We start from the raw sequence: 13325 nt of genomic DNA, 5'->3' as shown, positions 1-13325 counted from the left end.
TATTTATTTATTTGGCTCCTCAATTAAAAGACATTCCTTGGAAGAAAAGCTATGACAAACCCAGACAGTGTATTAAAAAGCAGAGACATTACTTTGACGACAAAGGTCCATGTGGTCAAGTGGTTTTTCCAGTAGTCATGTATGGATGTGAGAGTTCGACTGTGAAGAAAGCTGAGTGCTGAAGAATTGATGCCTTTGAACTGTGGTGTTGGAGAAGACTCTTGAGAGTCCCTTGGACTGCAGGGAAATCAAACCAGTCTATCCTAAAGGAAATCAACCCTGAATATTCATTGGAAGGGACTGATGCTGGAGCTGAAGCTCCAATCCTTTGGCCACCTGATGCGAAAAGCCAACTCATTAGAAAAGACCCTGATGCTGGGAAAGATTGAAGGCAGGAGGAGAAGGGGACGACACAGGACGAGATGGTTGTATGGTATCATCAACTCAATGGACGTGAATTTGAGCAAGCTCTGGGAGTTGGTGATGGACAGAGAAGCCTGGGGTGCTGCAGTCAATGGAGTCGCAAAGAGTCGGACACGACTGAGCGACTGAACAACAGTTTATTTGGCTGCACTGAGCTGCAGTGATCTGCACGCAGGACCTTCAGTTGTGGCATTCGATCTTCAGTTGTTTGCATCTTTACTGCATGTGGTGGGGACTCTGTGCTGTCCTGGGCCAGGCGGCCCCCTCCCCAGGGCAGGATGGTGACTCAGTCTCCGTACAGCACTGTCCGCACTGAGCCTGGGGCAGCCACACACCTGTGCTTAGGAGACACTTTTAGATTGACTGGTTCACCAGCCATAACCCCCCTTTTCTCTCAGTTTCCTGTTTGCTGTAAAGCTGTACCCTGTGTAGAAAACTTACTTGCCCTTTGGATATCAGAAGCTCTATACTTCGCCCAGATTAACTCCTATGACATCTAAAATGTTCTTCTATCCATTAATAGATATGACCTCCTTAAAAGATGTAGATAGGTCTTCCCTGGTGGTTCAGTGGTTAAGAATCCACCTTGCAATGCGGAGGATGCAGGTTCAATCCCACCCCTAGTTGGGGAACTCAGATCCCATGTGTAACTGGTCAGCTAAGCCCAGGCACCACAACTACTGAGCCCACAGGCCACAACTAGAGAGTCTATGTGATGCCATGAAAGGTCCCACATGATGTCACGAAGATCCCACGCGCCACAACTGAGACCCGTCACAGGCAAATAAACAGCACAGACACTGTGGTGATCACCATCAAATTCCCTGGCGAGTCTCTGGTCACTTTGAACATCAGCCAGCTCCACACGGGGATCTGTGACCAGAGACTGGAGGTGACTCCCTATCTCCTCTCCACCCCCCAACCAGTTGTAACTGTGAAACATAAAGTATTTCATTCTGACGGGTCGAAGGGAAGAGCTCTTCTGATCCAGCCGTGCTCTGTTCAGAGTGCACGCAGGAGGGGCAGTACTAGGGCAGCACCTTGTATGCAGTAGGTGCTCAGTAAATACTTTACTTTAGAAAAAAAAGCTTTTGTTTATTTATTTGGTTGCACCAGGTCTTAGTTGTGTGCGGCATGCCAGATCTTAGTTCCCTGACCAGGACTCGAACCCATGCCCTCTGCATTGGGAGCATGGAACATTAACCTCTGAACCACTAGGGAAGTCCCTATTGTACTTTTTTTTAAAGTACTTTTAAACTCTTCTGTTTAAAAGTTTCTTACGCTTTGATGATTGAGATTCACTCTTTGGTCCTAATGATGTTTAAAAAAATTGGCTTCCTGAAGGTGCTTATCCTTTATTTACATGGGTTGTTGTATCAAAGATCCCCGTGGTCTTTCGGTCATTACACACAGAGCTTAATCTGCATCATGGCACATTGTAGTATAGAGTGGAAACAGGCCTGGAAGGTCAGTGTCATATGTCCCCCCTCCTGTGCCCTGCCCTGTACAAGCTGTCACCACCTGGACAGTGCATCTCTAGCCATTTGCCCTTTCAAGTCCCCCTTGACCACTTTTCAAATGCACAGCTAGGGGCACCTTTACAGGCGTATAATCAGGTCCCCCTGGACATCTCCAGCCAGCCTCTCCCCTCTCCCTGGACTCCCAGGCCCAGGTTGAGGGCTACCTGGAGGCATGCCAAGAGCTCTACAGACACTTTCTCAGGAAACTTCAAGGTTGGTGACATTCTCAGGAGCAGCCTGGGATGTGCTGACTTTTTAAAAAATATTAAATATTTGGCAGCGCTGTGTGTTAGTTGTGGCATGTGGCATCTTAGAGCTTCATGTGGCATTCAGGATCTTTAGTTGTGGCATGAGAACTCTCAGCTGCAGCATGAGGAATCTTAGTTCCCTGACCAAGCCCACTGCCTCGGGAGCACGAAATCTTAGCCGCTGGACCACCAGGGAAGTCTTGGGACTGTGCGGACTTTCAACAAGAATATTAAGTTATGGGTGGTGCAGTGGGCGTGTCATTTTCAAAGTGGAATTCACATTGCCAATGCTAGAATTAGTTTCAAAGTTGTTTGTTTTGAATAATCATTAGCCTTGTATTTTAGGTACCATGCTGCAGGTGTCCCTTTAGGGTTATGTGAATATACCCCTTTGCCTGAAGTGCCATAAACACTGTTTTAGCTTTGAAGCATCTAATAGGACAGTTACTTCCAAGTTCCTGGGATCGAGCGAATTTCACATGTCCTTGAAGAAAGCATGTGCTTAGTCGTTCGGTTGTGTCCCACTCTTTGCGACCCCATGGACTGTAGATTGCCAGGCTCCTCTGTCCATGGGCTTTTCCAGGCAAGAATACTGCAGTGGATTGCCATTCCCTTCTCCAGTGGATCTTTCCAACCCAGGGACTAAACCCAGGTCTCCTACATTGAAGATGGATTCTTTATCACCTGAGTCAACAAAACATAGCAGCTGCTGAGTAGAGCTGTGAGTCTAAATCCCTGGAGAACTCCTGCCTGGGGCCGTCCTGCACTTAGGAGCCATTTCTGGGGCTGATTGGGCTTCCCTGGTGGCTCAGGAAAGCATCTCTTATGTCTCCTGCATTGGCAGGCAGGTTCTTTACCTGGGAAGCACACGTACCATACTGATATTAATGAATCATTTAAAAATTTTTGCCTGAAGATAGCCCTTTTCTTTGGGTGTATGTGGGAAGCGGAGCTGATGCTGTTCCTCCCGAGGGGGCCGTGGCCTCCTGTGCTCTCTGGCAGCTGCTGGGTGGGGGGGTGGAGTCGGGAGGTTGTCCCCGGAGCACTGTGCCTTGCAACACGGCAGATCTGCTCTGAGCCCAGGCTCTCTCTTTCTAAAATTACATGCCAGCCTATTGGATATGTTTTTGTATATTTGCAAACAATCGTGTGTTATTCCTTGTGCTCCACTTGTGAAGAGTTTTTAAACCTAGATACTAAAATCATCTTGTGCTGAACACGTGAGCATTACCGTGTTCAAGTGCGTGTTGCAAGTCCCTGTCGCGACTTTGTCTGTCGCAGCCTGTTTCTAAGTCCTTGTTCCATCCTTTCCTGAGGTGTTGGCATCTGTGATGAGGATTCCTGTCACCGCGATGGGGTGGGACCACTTCGCTTTGACCTGGAGGATGGCAGTTCTGGAGGAGTCGGGGATGCCAAGAGCCCCGCCCAGGAAGGCGGGGCCGGGGAAGTGGGTGGGGCTCTATCTCATCTAGTTCTGAGAGGTGTGTGGAGGAGGGCACGCCAAGAGCCCCGCCCAGGAAGGCGGGGCGAGGGCGGGCCCGGGTGGTGGGCGGGGCTCCGCCTCACCTTGTTCCGCTTGGTTTCAGCCACGTGTCTAGAAAACCCCGAGCCTGTCTCAAGGTTGAACGGGTTTTGAGTGCTGTCCTTTTGCCATGACAGGACCCCAGTCCCGAGACCTGAGGGACAGAATGAAGCCCCGAGCCCTGGAGACTGAGCCTGGCTGACTGGACGAGCTCCTGAGTTTTGCAGAGAAACGTGAACCTCAACTCGAAACAGAGGGAGGGCTGTCTACACTTGAGGCGGGGGAAACCTTCCTAAGAGGGACTCTGGACCCTGCTCCCAGGAGGCCTGCGGTGGCCGGGCCGCAGCCAGTCCTGTGAGCTGAACCAGCAGCACGGGGACAGAACCCGGTGTTACCCCTCAGGTCATGCTTGGACTCAAGTCCCTGCATATCCCCACGGAGCACTCGGCTCTGAGGTGCAGGGGAGGAGGGCTCCCGGGTGTGTCACACACTGAAAACACCGGACAAACTCCGATGGGAAGCCCGCTGGGTGGTTTATAACTTGTGCTCTTGGCTTTGAATCCGATTCAGTCATAAGCGTCAGTCATTGGAACCCAGGCTTTATTATGTAACAAAACCAAAAAATCCCATCAAAACACAGCTAAAAAAACACGTTTTCCCGAGATTACATTCCCAAGAGAGGGTAATAATACGGTCAGAATAGATCCATCAATGCTGCTGGAAGAAGCATTGCCTTACATTACCGACGGGAGTGGTGTGTTTTTTTTAAACCTTAAAGTGCTTTAGCCAATAAAACAGAAGCAAGTGTTTGTGTCTGCAAGGCTGGCATGTCCTAAGGGACAGTGAGACCATGTCCCCGGTCCCTGCATATCCCCGGACGAAAGCCACTAAAGGTGCCACCCAGACCTGGGTGGGTGACCACCCCCCAGCAGCCAGGAAGGGCTGGTGGAGACTGAGCAGCTGTGCTGGGCCTGGCCAGCTTCCTGCCCTCCTCTTCCCGGCTGGGAAACCTCACAGCTCACAGGTTTGTCTTCTCTTGATTTTTAAGGGCTTGTAAGGGCCATTGCTCCTGTGTGTGTTCCTGTGACCATGATGGAATCCCCACTGAACCGGTTCTCAAGGTTGCTCCTCCATCAGTGCCAGAACAAAGGTCCAGGACCACTGGAGCTCACCACCTGTGGCATGGGAGTGGGGAGCCTGTGCTTGGCCCTCCACAGGAATGTGCCTCCTCTGCCTCCGTACTGGGGCTCTGCCTGCCCTCTGCCTGCATGTTGCAGCCTCCCAGTTTCAGGAGCACCCAAGGGCCTCCCCACCGGCCAATGGAATGAGCCTGAGGGACAGCCACGGGAGCTCCAGGAGCTCAGCTACTTCTCAGCTGGGTTCATGGACCCCCAGGACCTGGAGGAAAGGCCTATGGCTCCTGATGGGCCATGATTGGGGGGCCCAGCACGTGCGCTGGAGCACATGCCCTACCCCACAGCAGCCGGCTGTGACCCTGGGCTCAGACCCAAGGTCTGTGGCTCAATCTCCTCATCTGAACTGCATGAACAGTGTACTTACCCAGGCCCTGTGAGGGTGAGAAGGGAAACCGATGCCCACACCCCTCCCCCCGCCCCCACCAGCCCAGCAGCCCTGATCCTATGGCTGCTGTGATGATGCCACCAGGGTGTGTGCTCCAGGGGGGCTGTAGGCCCCCAGGACGGGAGCTGGCTCCTGTCCCCAGGCTCTCAGGCCTGGCTGTAGGCGGGGCCTCCAGGTGCTGATGATGCCCCCTCCCACCTCAAGGAGCTTCACAGGGAGCTTATGGTGTTGGGGGAGGGGGGTGTCACCCTAGACTCTGGCACCTGCATTCACACAATGCTTTTTAAATAAGCAGAACCAGGCAGTGTGCAAACTCCATGTCCAGGATAAAGCCCTGGTCTGGAGGGCCACTGCTGGCCAGTCAGGGGTGGAGCTGGCTCTGGGGCTCCATTCCAGACTGGGCTCCGAGCCACTGAGTACAGGAGACACCCCACCCCTCCCACCCCACCCCCTGGTGCCCCTTACCTCCACCCAGTGCCCTCCTCTGAAGAGCCTGGGAACTGAACACAGGAACTGACACTTGAACCCCCAGGACTGAGAGCCTGGCTTCAGAGTGGACCTGAGTGATCACAGTCTGCTGCTTCCTGACTTCCCAGGGCTGGGGGCAGGGTGGGGATTATGGCAAGGGAAAGAACCCAAAGAGCGGTTAGGGCTCTGTCCGCATCAGCCCCTGGTCTGGGAGCCTTGCACTTCCCCATGACTTAGAGACAGGAGGGCTCAGATGATAACCAGCTAACCACGGGTAACCATGCAGAGTGAGGGACAGACAGGTGTTAGGAAAATACCAGGTGATGTCTCAGCTTACACAGGAGTCAAGCTTCCCTGCATCCCTCCTGCCTCATCCCCTCGCCCATGATCCCCTGTGGTCCTGCTTCTGGCTCAGAAGGCTCCCTGCAGACAGAACCAGCCCCATCGCCGTGGGGGGTACAGACACTGTCTCTCCCAGCCCGCTGACTCCTCTAGCTGCCCACAGAGGCCAGGACCCCCTCCACTGGCCTCAGCACTGTGAAGACAGGAGGGCCCCTCCCACACAGAACACAGCCTCCCAAGGAGCAGGGTGGGGCTGCGGCTGCAGCTGGCTCTGTTCTCCCATCCCGTAATGGGGGAGCAAGTGACTGACCCCTCCCTGCTGTGGATCCCACCTGGCTGGCCCTTTTCTTAGCCCATTTTGTTTACACGCACGTTCAGAACGAAAGTTAAAAAAAAGAAAAGGCTCACCCACATGTAGAAAAAGGGCATCATTTTATCAAATGTTGACAATTCCCAGTGGTCTGAGGAACCTGTGTCCGTGCTCAGGGGGCCACTGGAGGAAGGGCACTGTGGCCAGAGGTGTTGGCATGGGGCCTGGCTGCAGGCCATCCACCCGAAGTTTCCTTGCCTCCCAGGAGGGACCAGTCTTCCTAATTCCAGTGAAACTTGGGAGTTTGTTTGGGGCAGGAAATGGGAAGTGGCTGCAGTGGGCTTTACACCAGTGGACAAGGGTGCAAGGGGCAGACAGACCCTCAAGACCAGCAGAGGGACCAGCCTCGGGCGGAGATGTAATCTGGAGACTGGACTGGAGAACAAACGTGTTAGGGACAAGCACCGAGCCCCTCATCCCTACCCAGACATTGAAAAACACTTTTTGGCAGTTGTCAGCTGAGCCCCCCAGGAAGGAGAGGCAGGGAAGGTGAGCCCCCCAGAGAACGGACTTTGGATGCGCGTCCTCAGTACAGCTCCGGGGTCCTCCCCACTTCACCGGCGCAGCCCAAGGATCCTGCCTCCCAGGCCAGATGGTGACTTGGAGGAAGCAGCCATCCAGCGAGGCTTCCTGGGCCGCCAGCCCGGAGACTCCGCCCTCTCCGCTCTCCGCGTAGGTAGCACGGGGGCAGGGGGTCCGGCCGTGTCCTCCCCACTCAGTTGGCCTCGCTCTCCGTGAACTCCTCTTTGATGGACTGTTTGCGGGACTTACAGTCCGGGAGGTCGAAGCCGAAATCGGCCCACTCGTCGGGCCCCGCGCCCCCGGCGGGGCCCCCGCGGTTGGGGATGGTGATGGTGTGGCGCACGCGGAAGTGCACGGCCTCCATGACCCGCTGGCGCTGAAGTTCCCCCGAGCCCCCGATGGCGATGGTGGCCGCGTTGCTGCTGGAGCGGATCAGCTGCTGGGCGCTGTAGTCGTGGCTCTGCTTCAGGTCCTGGAGGCCCCTCCAGATGGTCATGCGGTACTGGTCGGGGATCTTCAGGGCCCCCAGGTCCTGCAGGAGCAGCTGTCAGGCTCCGCCCTCCCCCTACCAGGGACATCACCTGCCCTGCACAGCCATTGGGGGACCAGGAGGGAGGGGAGGAGCCCTCACCGGGGTGGGGGTGGGGGGCACAGAAGTAGACAGTGCTGGATGCCCCTGTGCCTGGTGGTCTGGCCACACCCAATTCTGCCGTCGACAGGACAGGAGAGACAAGAAATGACATGGGTGGGAGTGGGGCACTGAGGTCATGTGGGCCAGGTAGGGCCTGGTTACTCTGATCACAGTCAGAGTAACAGATGGAGCTCCCTGACACCGGGTGCTGGAGGACACCTGCCTCCCAGCCTTAGGGCCGGGACCCCCACTTCAGGACAAAGCAAAGCCTCAGGTTCCTGTCACCCAACCCCCACCCCACCAAGCAACGCATCAATTGGTGAGGCAGGGTTAACAGGCCCTGAGCTAGTCCAGTGGGGCCACCAGCGACAGGTCAGAGAGGGTAGTGGACAGAGGACAAGGCTGCCCTCTGAGCCACTGGCCCCGCTCCCTCTGGCAAACCCGCATCCCTTGGCCGGGGAGGAGGCCTCTGTCCCAGGGTCGACTGTGGAGCAGGTCCAATGGAGGCTCCAGGCCACTGAGTTGGAGCCCTGGGATCCAGCCCGCCAACAGCTGTGTCTCCCGGCCTCCAGCTAACAGTCATTACACTCAAGACGTCTCCAGGCTGTACACTGTGCTGTCGCTTCGGTCCTGTCTGACTCTTTGCGACCCCATGGACCGTAGCCCTCCAGGCTCCTCTGTCCATGGGATTCTCCAGGCAAGAATACTGGAGTGGGTTGCCATTCCCTCCTCCAGGGGATCTTCCTGACTCGGGAACTGACCCCGTGTCTCTTACATCTCCTGCATTGGCAGATGGATTCCTTACCACTAGAGTCATCTGGAAAGCCCTATGAGTGCTTGTTGCTGGGACTCTGGTTTAACCCAAAGACCAACCCTGGCTGTGGGTCAGGGGTCAGGATGCCAAGGGTGGGGCACTTCTAGCCCTACACACCCGGGACCGGACATTCAGTTGCTGTGGGTGCATGGCAAGCAGTTTGGGCCTCAGTCCTCCCCTGCCCCCACCCTGTGTAAACAGTGCTGAGCTAAACCAGCACCAGGTCCCTTCTGGACTTCCCCTTCTGGAATTCATCATGCCTTGGAGACAGCCCACCCCTAGATCAAAGGCCACAGGATAGAGACTCAAGTCCAGATGAGGGACTCGGGGCAAGTCCTGTCCAGCTACGTGATGCTGGGTGTAAGCAAGTAGACTTGGCTACTTGCAGGAAGAAGGGTTTTCCAAACTCCCCAGCCCCCCTTACACGGGAAGACGGGAAATGGAGGGACTGCACCGCAAGAGGAGAAAGTTCCCTGGCCTGCAGACAGGTCCCAGGCTGGTCTGGGGGTGGGTTCTCCATGCCTGCCCCAGCAGGCAGTTACCTCTATCGTCAGGTTCTGCAGGTGGTAAATGTTCTGTAAGCCCTGGGAGGTGAAATATTCGATGCAGTTTGGACACCCCAATCCTGTTAGAAAACTGCAGAGAATTGGGGAAACAGAGCAGCGTTAACTTGTAAAAACCTGGCTGTATGGCCCGTCTGAGTGGGAACCGGCCACCCCCAGGTCTCCCCACCCGGCCCAATGTGGCCACAGCTTCCGGCCCACGCTCACCTGGGTGCAGCCTCCAGGGAGCCCCTGGCTTTCTGTGCCCGCCTTCCAAGCACCTGCTGGAGGCTCACTATCCCCCTCCCTCTATCTGCTCTCCAGACAGCGGAGCAGGGACGGCACCAGCTGCAAGGGGCAGCAGGCACAGAGCCCTACCTTGGGCTTGGGGCCAGGCGGCCAGGAGCCACCAGGGCTGAGGTTACTGGGTTTGTGGCAGCACCCAGCAGCAGCCCACATACCTGACCAGGCTGGGGTCAGCATGGTAGGGGGGTGGCGGGGTACAGTGGGACCCCGAGACCATGGACTGGGAGCTGGGGCCACCATTCATCTCCCCGTTGGCCGGCAGGGTGTGGCCATGGTTGTTGAGTATCCCGGGGCCTGGGCAGAAAGCAGGTGGGACAGTCAGAGGCGGGCAGGCCAGGCCAGGTGTCCCAGGCTGTGTGAGGGAGGCTTGTAAGGCTCAGCCCCCACTGAGACCTGGAGTGGACAGAGGGGACCATGCCTCCTGCTCTCCAGCCAGAACTGCTGGAGGGTCCAGCCATCAAGAGCCCCGAGCGGTCCTGAGCTGGGCAGGAGGGTCTGGAGCCAGGCTCCCCCACTCCCCACCCCAGCCACCCTGTCCGAGCCACTCACCCATGGGTCCCAGGTTGGGCCCAGCTGCTGAGCCATGCGGGGGAGGCTGGCCCACCAGCTGGTTGACTGAGGGCAGCTTGTTGACGGCCCCATGCGCTTTGCTCATGGGCGAGAGGACAGGCCCATAGGATGGAGGCTGAAGGTGGCTCCTGCTCAGAAGGGACAGCACTCTGAGTGAAGCCCCCTGCTGCAGGGGCCTGGAGACCCCGCCTACACTGGGGTCAGAGTGCCCACTTCCAGCCCACCCTCCCTGCCTGACAGTGGCCACACTCACTCAAAGGCAAGACCTGGGCAATGAGTAGGAGCCAGAGGGGCACCGTTCTTGACCCTGGAACCAGACCTGTTCTTGGTGGGTCACTGTCACCCCGACCACCCCTTCCTGGCCTCCACTCAGCAGACTTCTAGGCTGAGATGCTGCAGTTCAGGGAGCCTTCCTGGAGGAGGGGTACTGCCTGGTGCTGCTGTGTTTTCCCTACTGGGTCATCCAGCCCCATCTTTCCCCACATCAGACAGGTAGGTAAGACCCGGAAGACTGGGATTGGGGGCGGAGGTGGAGGGGCTGCACTCACGGCCTCTGCAGGAGCTGCTGCTGCTGCTGCCGGTAGGAGTCCACCAGCTGCTGGGGCACCAGCTCCATCAGCTCCAGGCTCTCCTTGACCTTCATCAGGATCTCAAAGTTCTCCCGGCCCCGCACCTGAGCACAGACAAGTGGACCCTCTGCCTGCCCAGGATATGTAGACACCGCCTGGCCCCAGAACCCCCCACCTCCTGGCGCAGGGGAGTGCTTCTTCTTTCTCAGGGCTCCCCAGCCCCTGCAGCCATGGGGTCCCCTGGTCCTGCTCTCCTCTCCAGAAGTAGGTCTGAGTGAAGCTGGTGGGCTGGCTCCTGTCCATGCAAACCACACCCATCCCTTACTACCCCTGAGTCTTTGCCACACTGCCCCCTCCCTCTTTTCAGAGCTCAGCAGACCTGGGGTACTGGGGGGGGGCCCTGGACAAACATGGGGCTTCTAGAACAAGGAACTCATTCTTGAAGGACTCAAGACAAGTCCTTGAAGGACAAACAACAAGCTCACGTCATGGAGACCAGACCTAGCAAAGCAGGTGAGGGTTTATCTGAGCTGGGGTGGCCGCATCACAGGGCAGCCTATACTCCCGGCTCGGTGATGCGCTGGGGCCCACCAGGCTGTGGGATTCCTCCCACATGCTCCCTTGGGTGGGGGACTGCATCGCCCTGCACACTGTACCACTGTATCCGTAATGAGCCCTCCTGCTCTGGGAGCTCCATCAGTGGACCTGCTCCCCTTGTGGCTAGTCCAGCTCTCTGGGCCCTGGTTCTCTTTCTGGGATCCACAGAGCTTGGGGTCTCAGCTGTCAGGGCATGCTGGATGGCACCTGCCACCCGCGGGGCCCTGGGTCTCCCCCTAGCACCGCCGTGCCCCGGCCTGGGCCCCGCAGCCGTGGGACTCACGTGTATGTAGTACACGTCATCGTCACCATGCCGCCTCTTCTTCACATTGGTGCCCAGGGCAGGAACGGTAGGGGGGCTCTGCTTGAAGGCTGACAGGGGTCGGGGGCTTTGTGAGCAGGCAGGGAGGAGGCGGGGCACACGCAGGTGAGCCAAGCTAACCCCCTCACCCCACCCCACCACCCTCCCTGAGGTGTCCCTCGTGGACAGGCCCGAAGACCAGTCACCCACTTGGATGAGCAAACTGGAGCGGCCACCCAGGCTGGACAGAGTGGACTGGGGGGCAGCCACATGGGTGGGGCTCACTCTGTCCCCTGGACACAGGCTTGCATGTTTCCTGAAAGTCTCCAGACCGGTCCAGCTCGTCCGGAGGATGGCCTGGCTCTGACAGTCCGGAGTTGCCCTCCGCCCTTGCCCCCGCCCCGCTCACCGCGCTTGCTGGCAGCCCCGCTCTTGGCAGCACTCTCGTTGAGGGCCTGCTGCTCACGGTAGTGGTCTTCATCTGCTTTGCGGTCCCGGCCAGGACAGGCACAGATGCGGCCCTCGAAGGACCGGCGGCCCAGCACCTGTCCGCTGTCCAGGGTACAGCCAGAACCGTGAGCTCTAGGGGCCCACCTTCCCCACCCACCTTGAACCCTATGGGACTGGCCTTGATGGGCCCAGGGCTCAGGGCTGAGAGCACAGCTGCTCCAGGACACCAGGTCTTCTGCCTCCCTCCCAGGGTGGTGCCTGCCCCTGCAGCCCCTCCCAGCACATGGCCTGCAGGGGCCCTCCCCAAAGTTGCCTCCAGGGCCAGCATCCCTCCTAGGTCATGAATGTCTCCCCAGCAAGACCCCCAGCAGCACTGGCCCAAATCCCTGCCCTCCCACCCCCCTACTCCCACCTCCAGCAGACTCACTCCCGTGTCTCCAGGGTGATGATGATGAGGATGGGCCGCCGGTTCATGCCCCCAACACAGCTGCTGTTGCACATGAAGTTGTACAGGATGGTGGTGAACTCTGTCCCCACCTGCACACAGGGAGGCGGGGAGGCTGTGGTGTCAGCAGGTGGCCTCAACCCACAGGTGTGGGGGCTCCTGGGCTTCCAAGCACCCATCCCTCACATCTCCGGTGGGCAAGAGGCTGCTGGGCCCTCTGGTCCTCTGCCATCTATCCACCCATTCACCATCCACCTGCCTCCATCCACCCATCTTTCCACCATTCACCATCCATCCATCAATCTACTTCCATCCACCTATCCTCCTATGGGTCATTCATCATCCATCTATTTATCTATTCACCATCTATCATCCATGCATGTATCCATCCATACATCTATCTATCCATCCCTCAGCCCCTATCCATCCATCATCCATCTACCTTCACCCACCCATCCTTCCATCCATCCACCCACCATCTGTCCATCATCCGTGCACCCAGGCGTACATCCATCCATTCCCCATGCATGCATCCACTTGTGTGACTACAACCTATCCATTCACACACTACGCTGAGTGCCATGTGCTGTGCTGGCTGTGGGAACCAAGAGAGCCATGGCGGTTGCCCCCACCACCTCCCCACCCTGACACAGGCTGGAGGTTGCCCAGGCAGCTGGGTATGAGCACAGGCCCCTGTGGGCACAGGTGTGTGTTTTGCAGTGTGGGCTCTTCTGGGCACTGCTCTGGCAGAGGGAGGGACCAGAGCTGTCCGAGTGGGCTCCACATACACTGGTTCCTGGAAGTTTACGGACCTAGGACTCGTGACCCCGGGGGCATCCTAGGACCACAAAATGTGCAGTTGTCGCGGTCTCCCTGGGTCTGGAGGATGGCTTAGGAAACCTGGCCTTTCACAGAACTCCTAGCACGTGGCCGCCACCAGGGGGCGGGAGAGACCTGCTTTCCTGGCCAGTCCTAGAGGTGGAGCCGGGCTGGAGGCTGAGGGCTGGGGGAGGGAAGCCGGGGTGGAAACCCCTCCCAGGGCCCTGGTCCCACTGACATAAGGGCTGTTCCGTGGGGAAGCACGAGGGCTTCTGGGGAACCAGG

The 13325-nt window shown here is 57.5% G+C and overlaps 1 protein-coding gene across 7 annotated transcripts in view; it reads right to left on the bottom strand.

Annotated features, from left to right (window-relative positions):
- Nucleotides 1-6517: 6517 nt before the first annotated feature.
- TP73 (tumor protein p73) overlaps nucleotides 6518-13325 on the bottom strand; it is a 74765-nt gene continuing 67957 nt past the window's right edge. For 4 of the 7 annotated variants that reach the window (XM_086342584.1, XM_086342585.1, XM_086342583.1 and 1 more), the window contains 8 exons: nucleotides 12204-12313; nucleotides 11736-11878; nucleotides 11309-11397; nucleotides 10408-10532; nucleotides 9839-9987; nucleotides 9445-9583; nucleotides 8984-9077; nucleotides 6518-7528 (listed from right to left, as the gene is read on the bottom strand). In XM_086342584.1, the coding sequence (XP_086198710.1) occupies nucleotides 7190-7528; nucleotides 8984-9077; nucleotides 9445-9583; nucleotides 9839-9987; nucleotides 10408-10532; nucleotides 11309-11397; nucleotides 11736-11878; nucleotides 12204-12313 (1188 nt within the window). In that variant the 3' untranslated portion in view covers nucleotides 6518-7189. Of the gene's footprint in view, nucleotides 7529-8983; nucleotides 9078-9444; nucleotides 9584-9838; nucleotides 9988-10407; nucleotides 10533-10846; nucleotides 11398-11735; nucleotides 11879-12203; nucleotides 12314-13325 lie in introns of those variants that run through there. The other 3 variants (XM_086342587.1, XM_086342586.1, XM_086342588.1) reach the window with 2 other exon arrangements.

This window comes from Bos grunniens, chromosome 16 (genome assembly GCF_055505025.1).
Source record: "Bos grunniens cultivar Pamir isolate PY7600 chromosome 16, Bosgru_T2T1.0, whole genome shotgun sequence".
Taxonomy (NCBI): Eukaryota; Metazoa; Chordata; class Mammalia; order Artiodactyla; family Bovidae; genus Bos; species Bos grunniens.
Note: the sequence above shows the minus strand (reverse complement) of the source record. Positions and strands in the feature narration are given on the sequence as shown.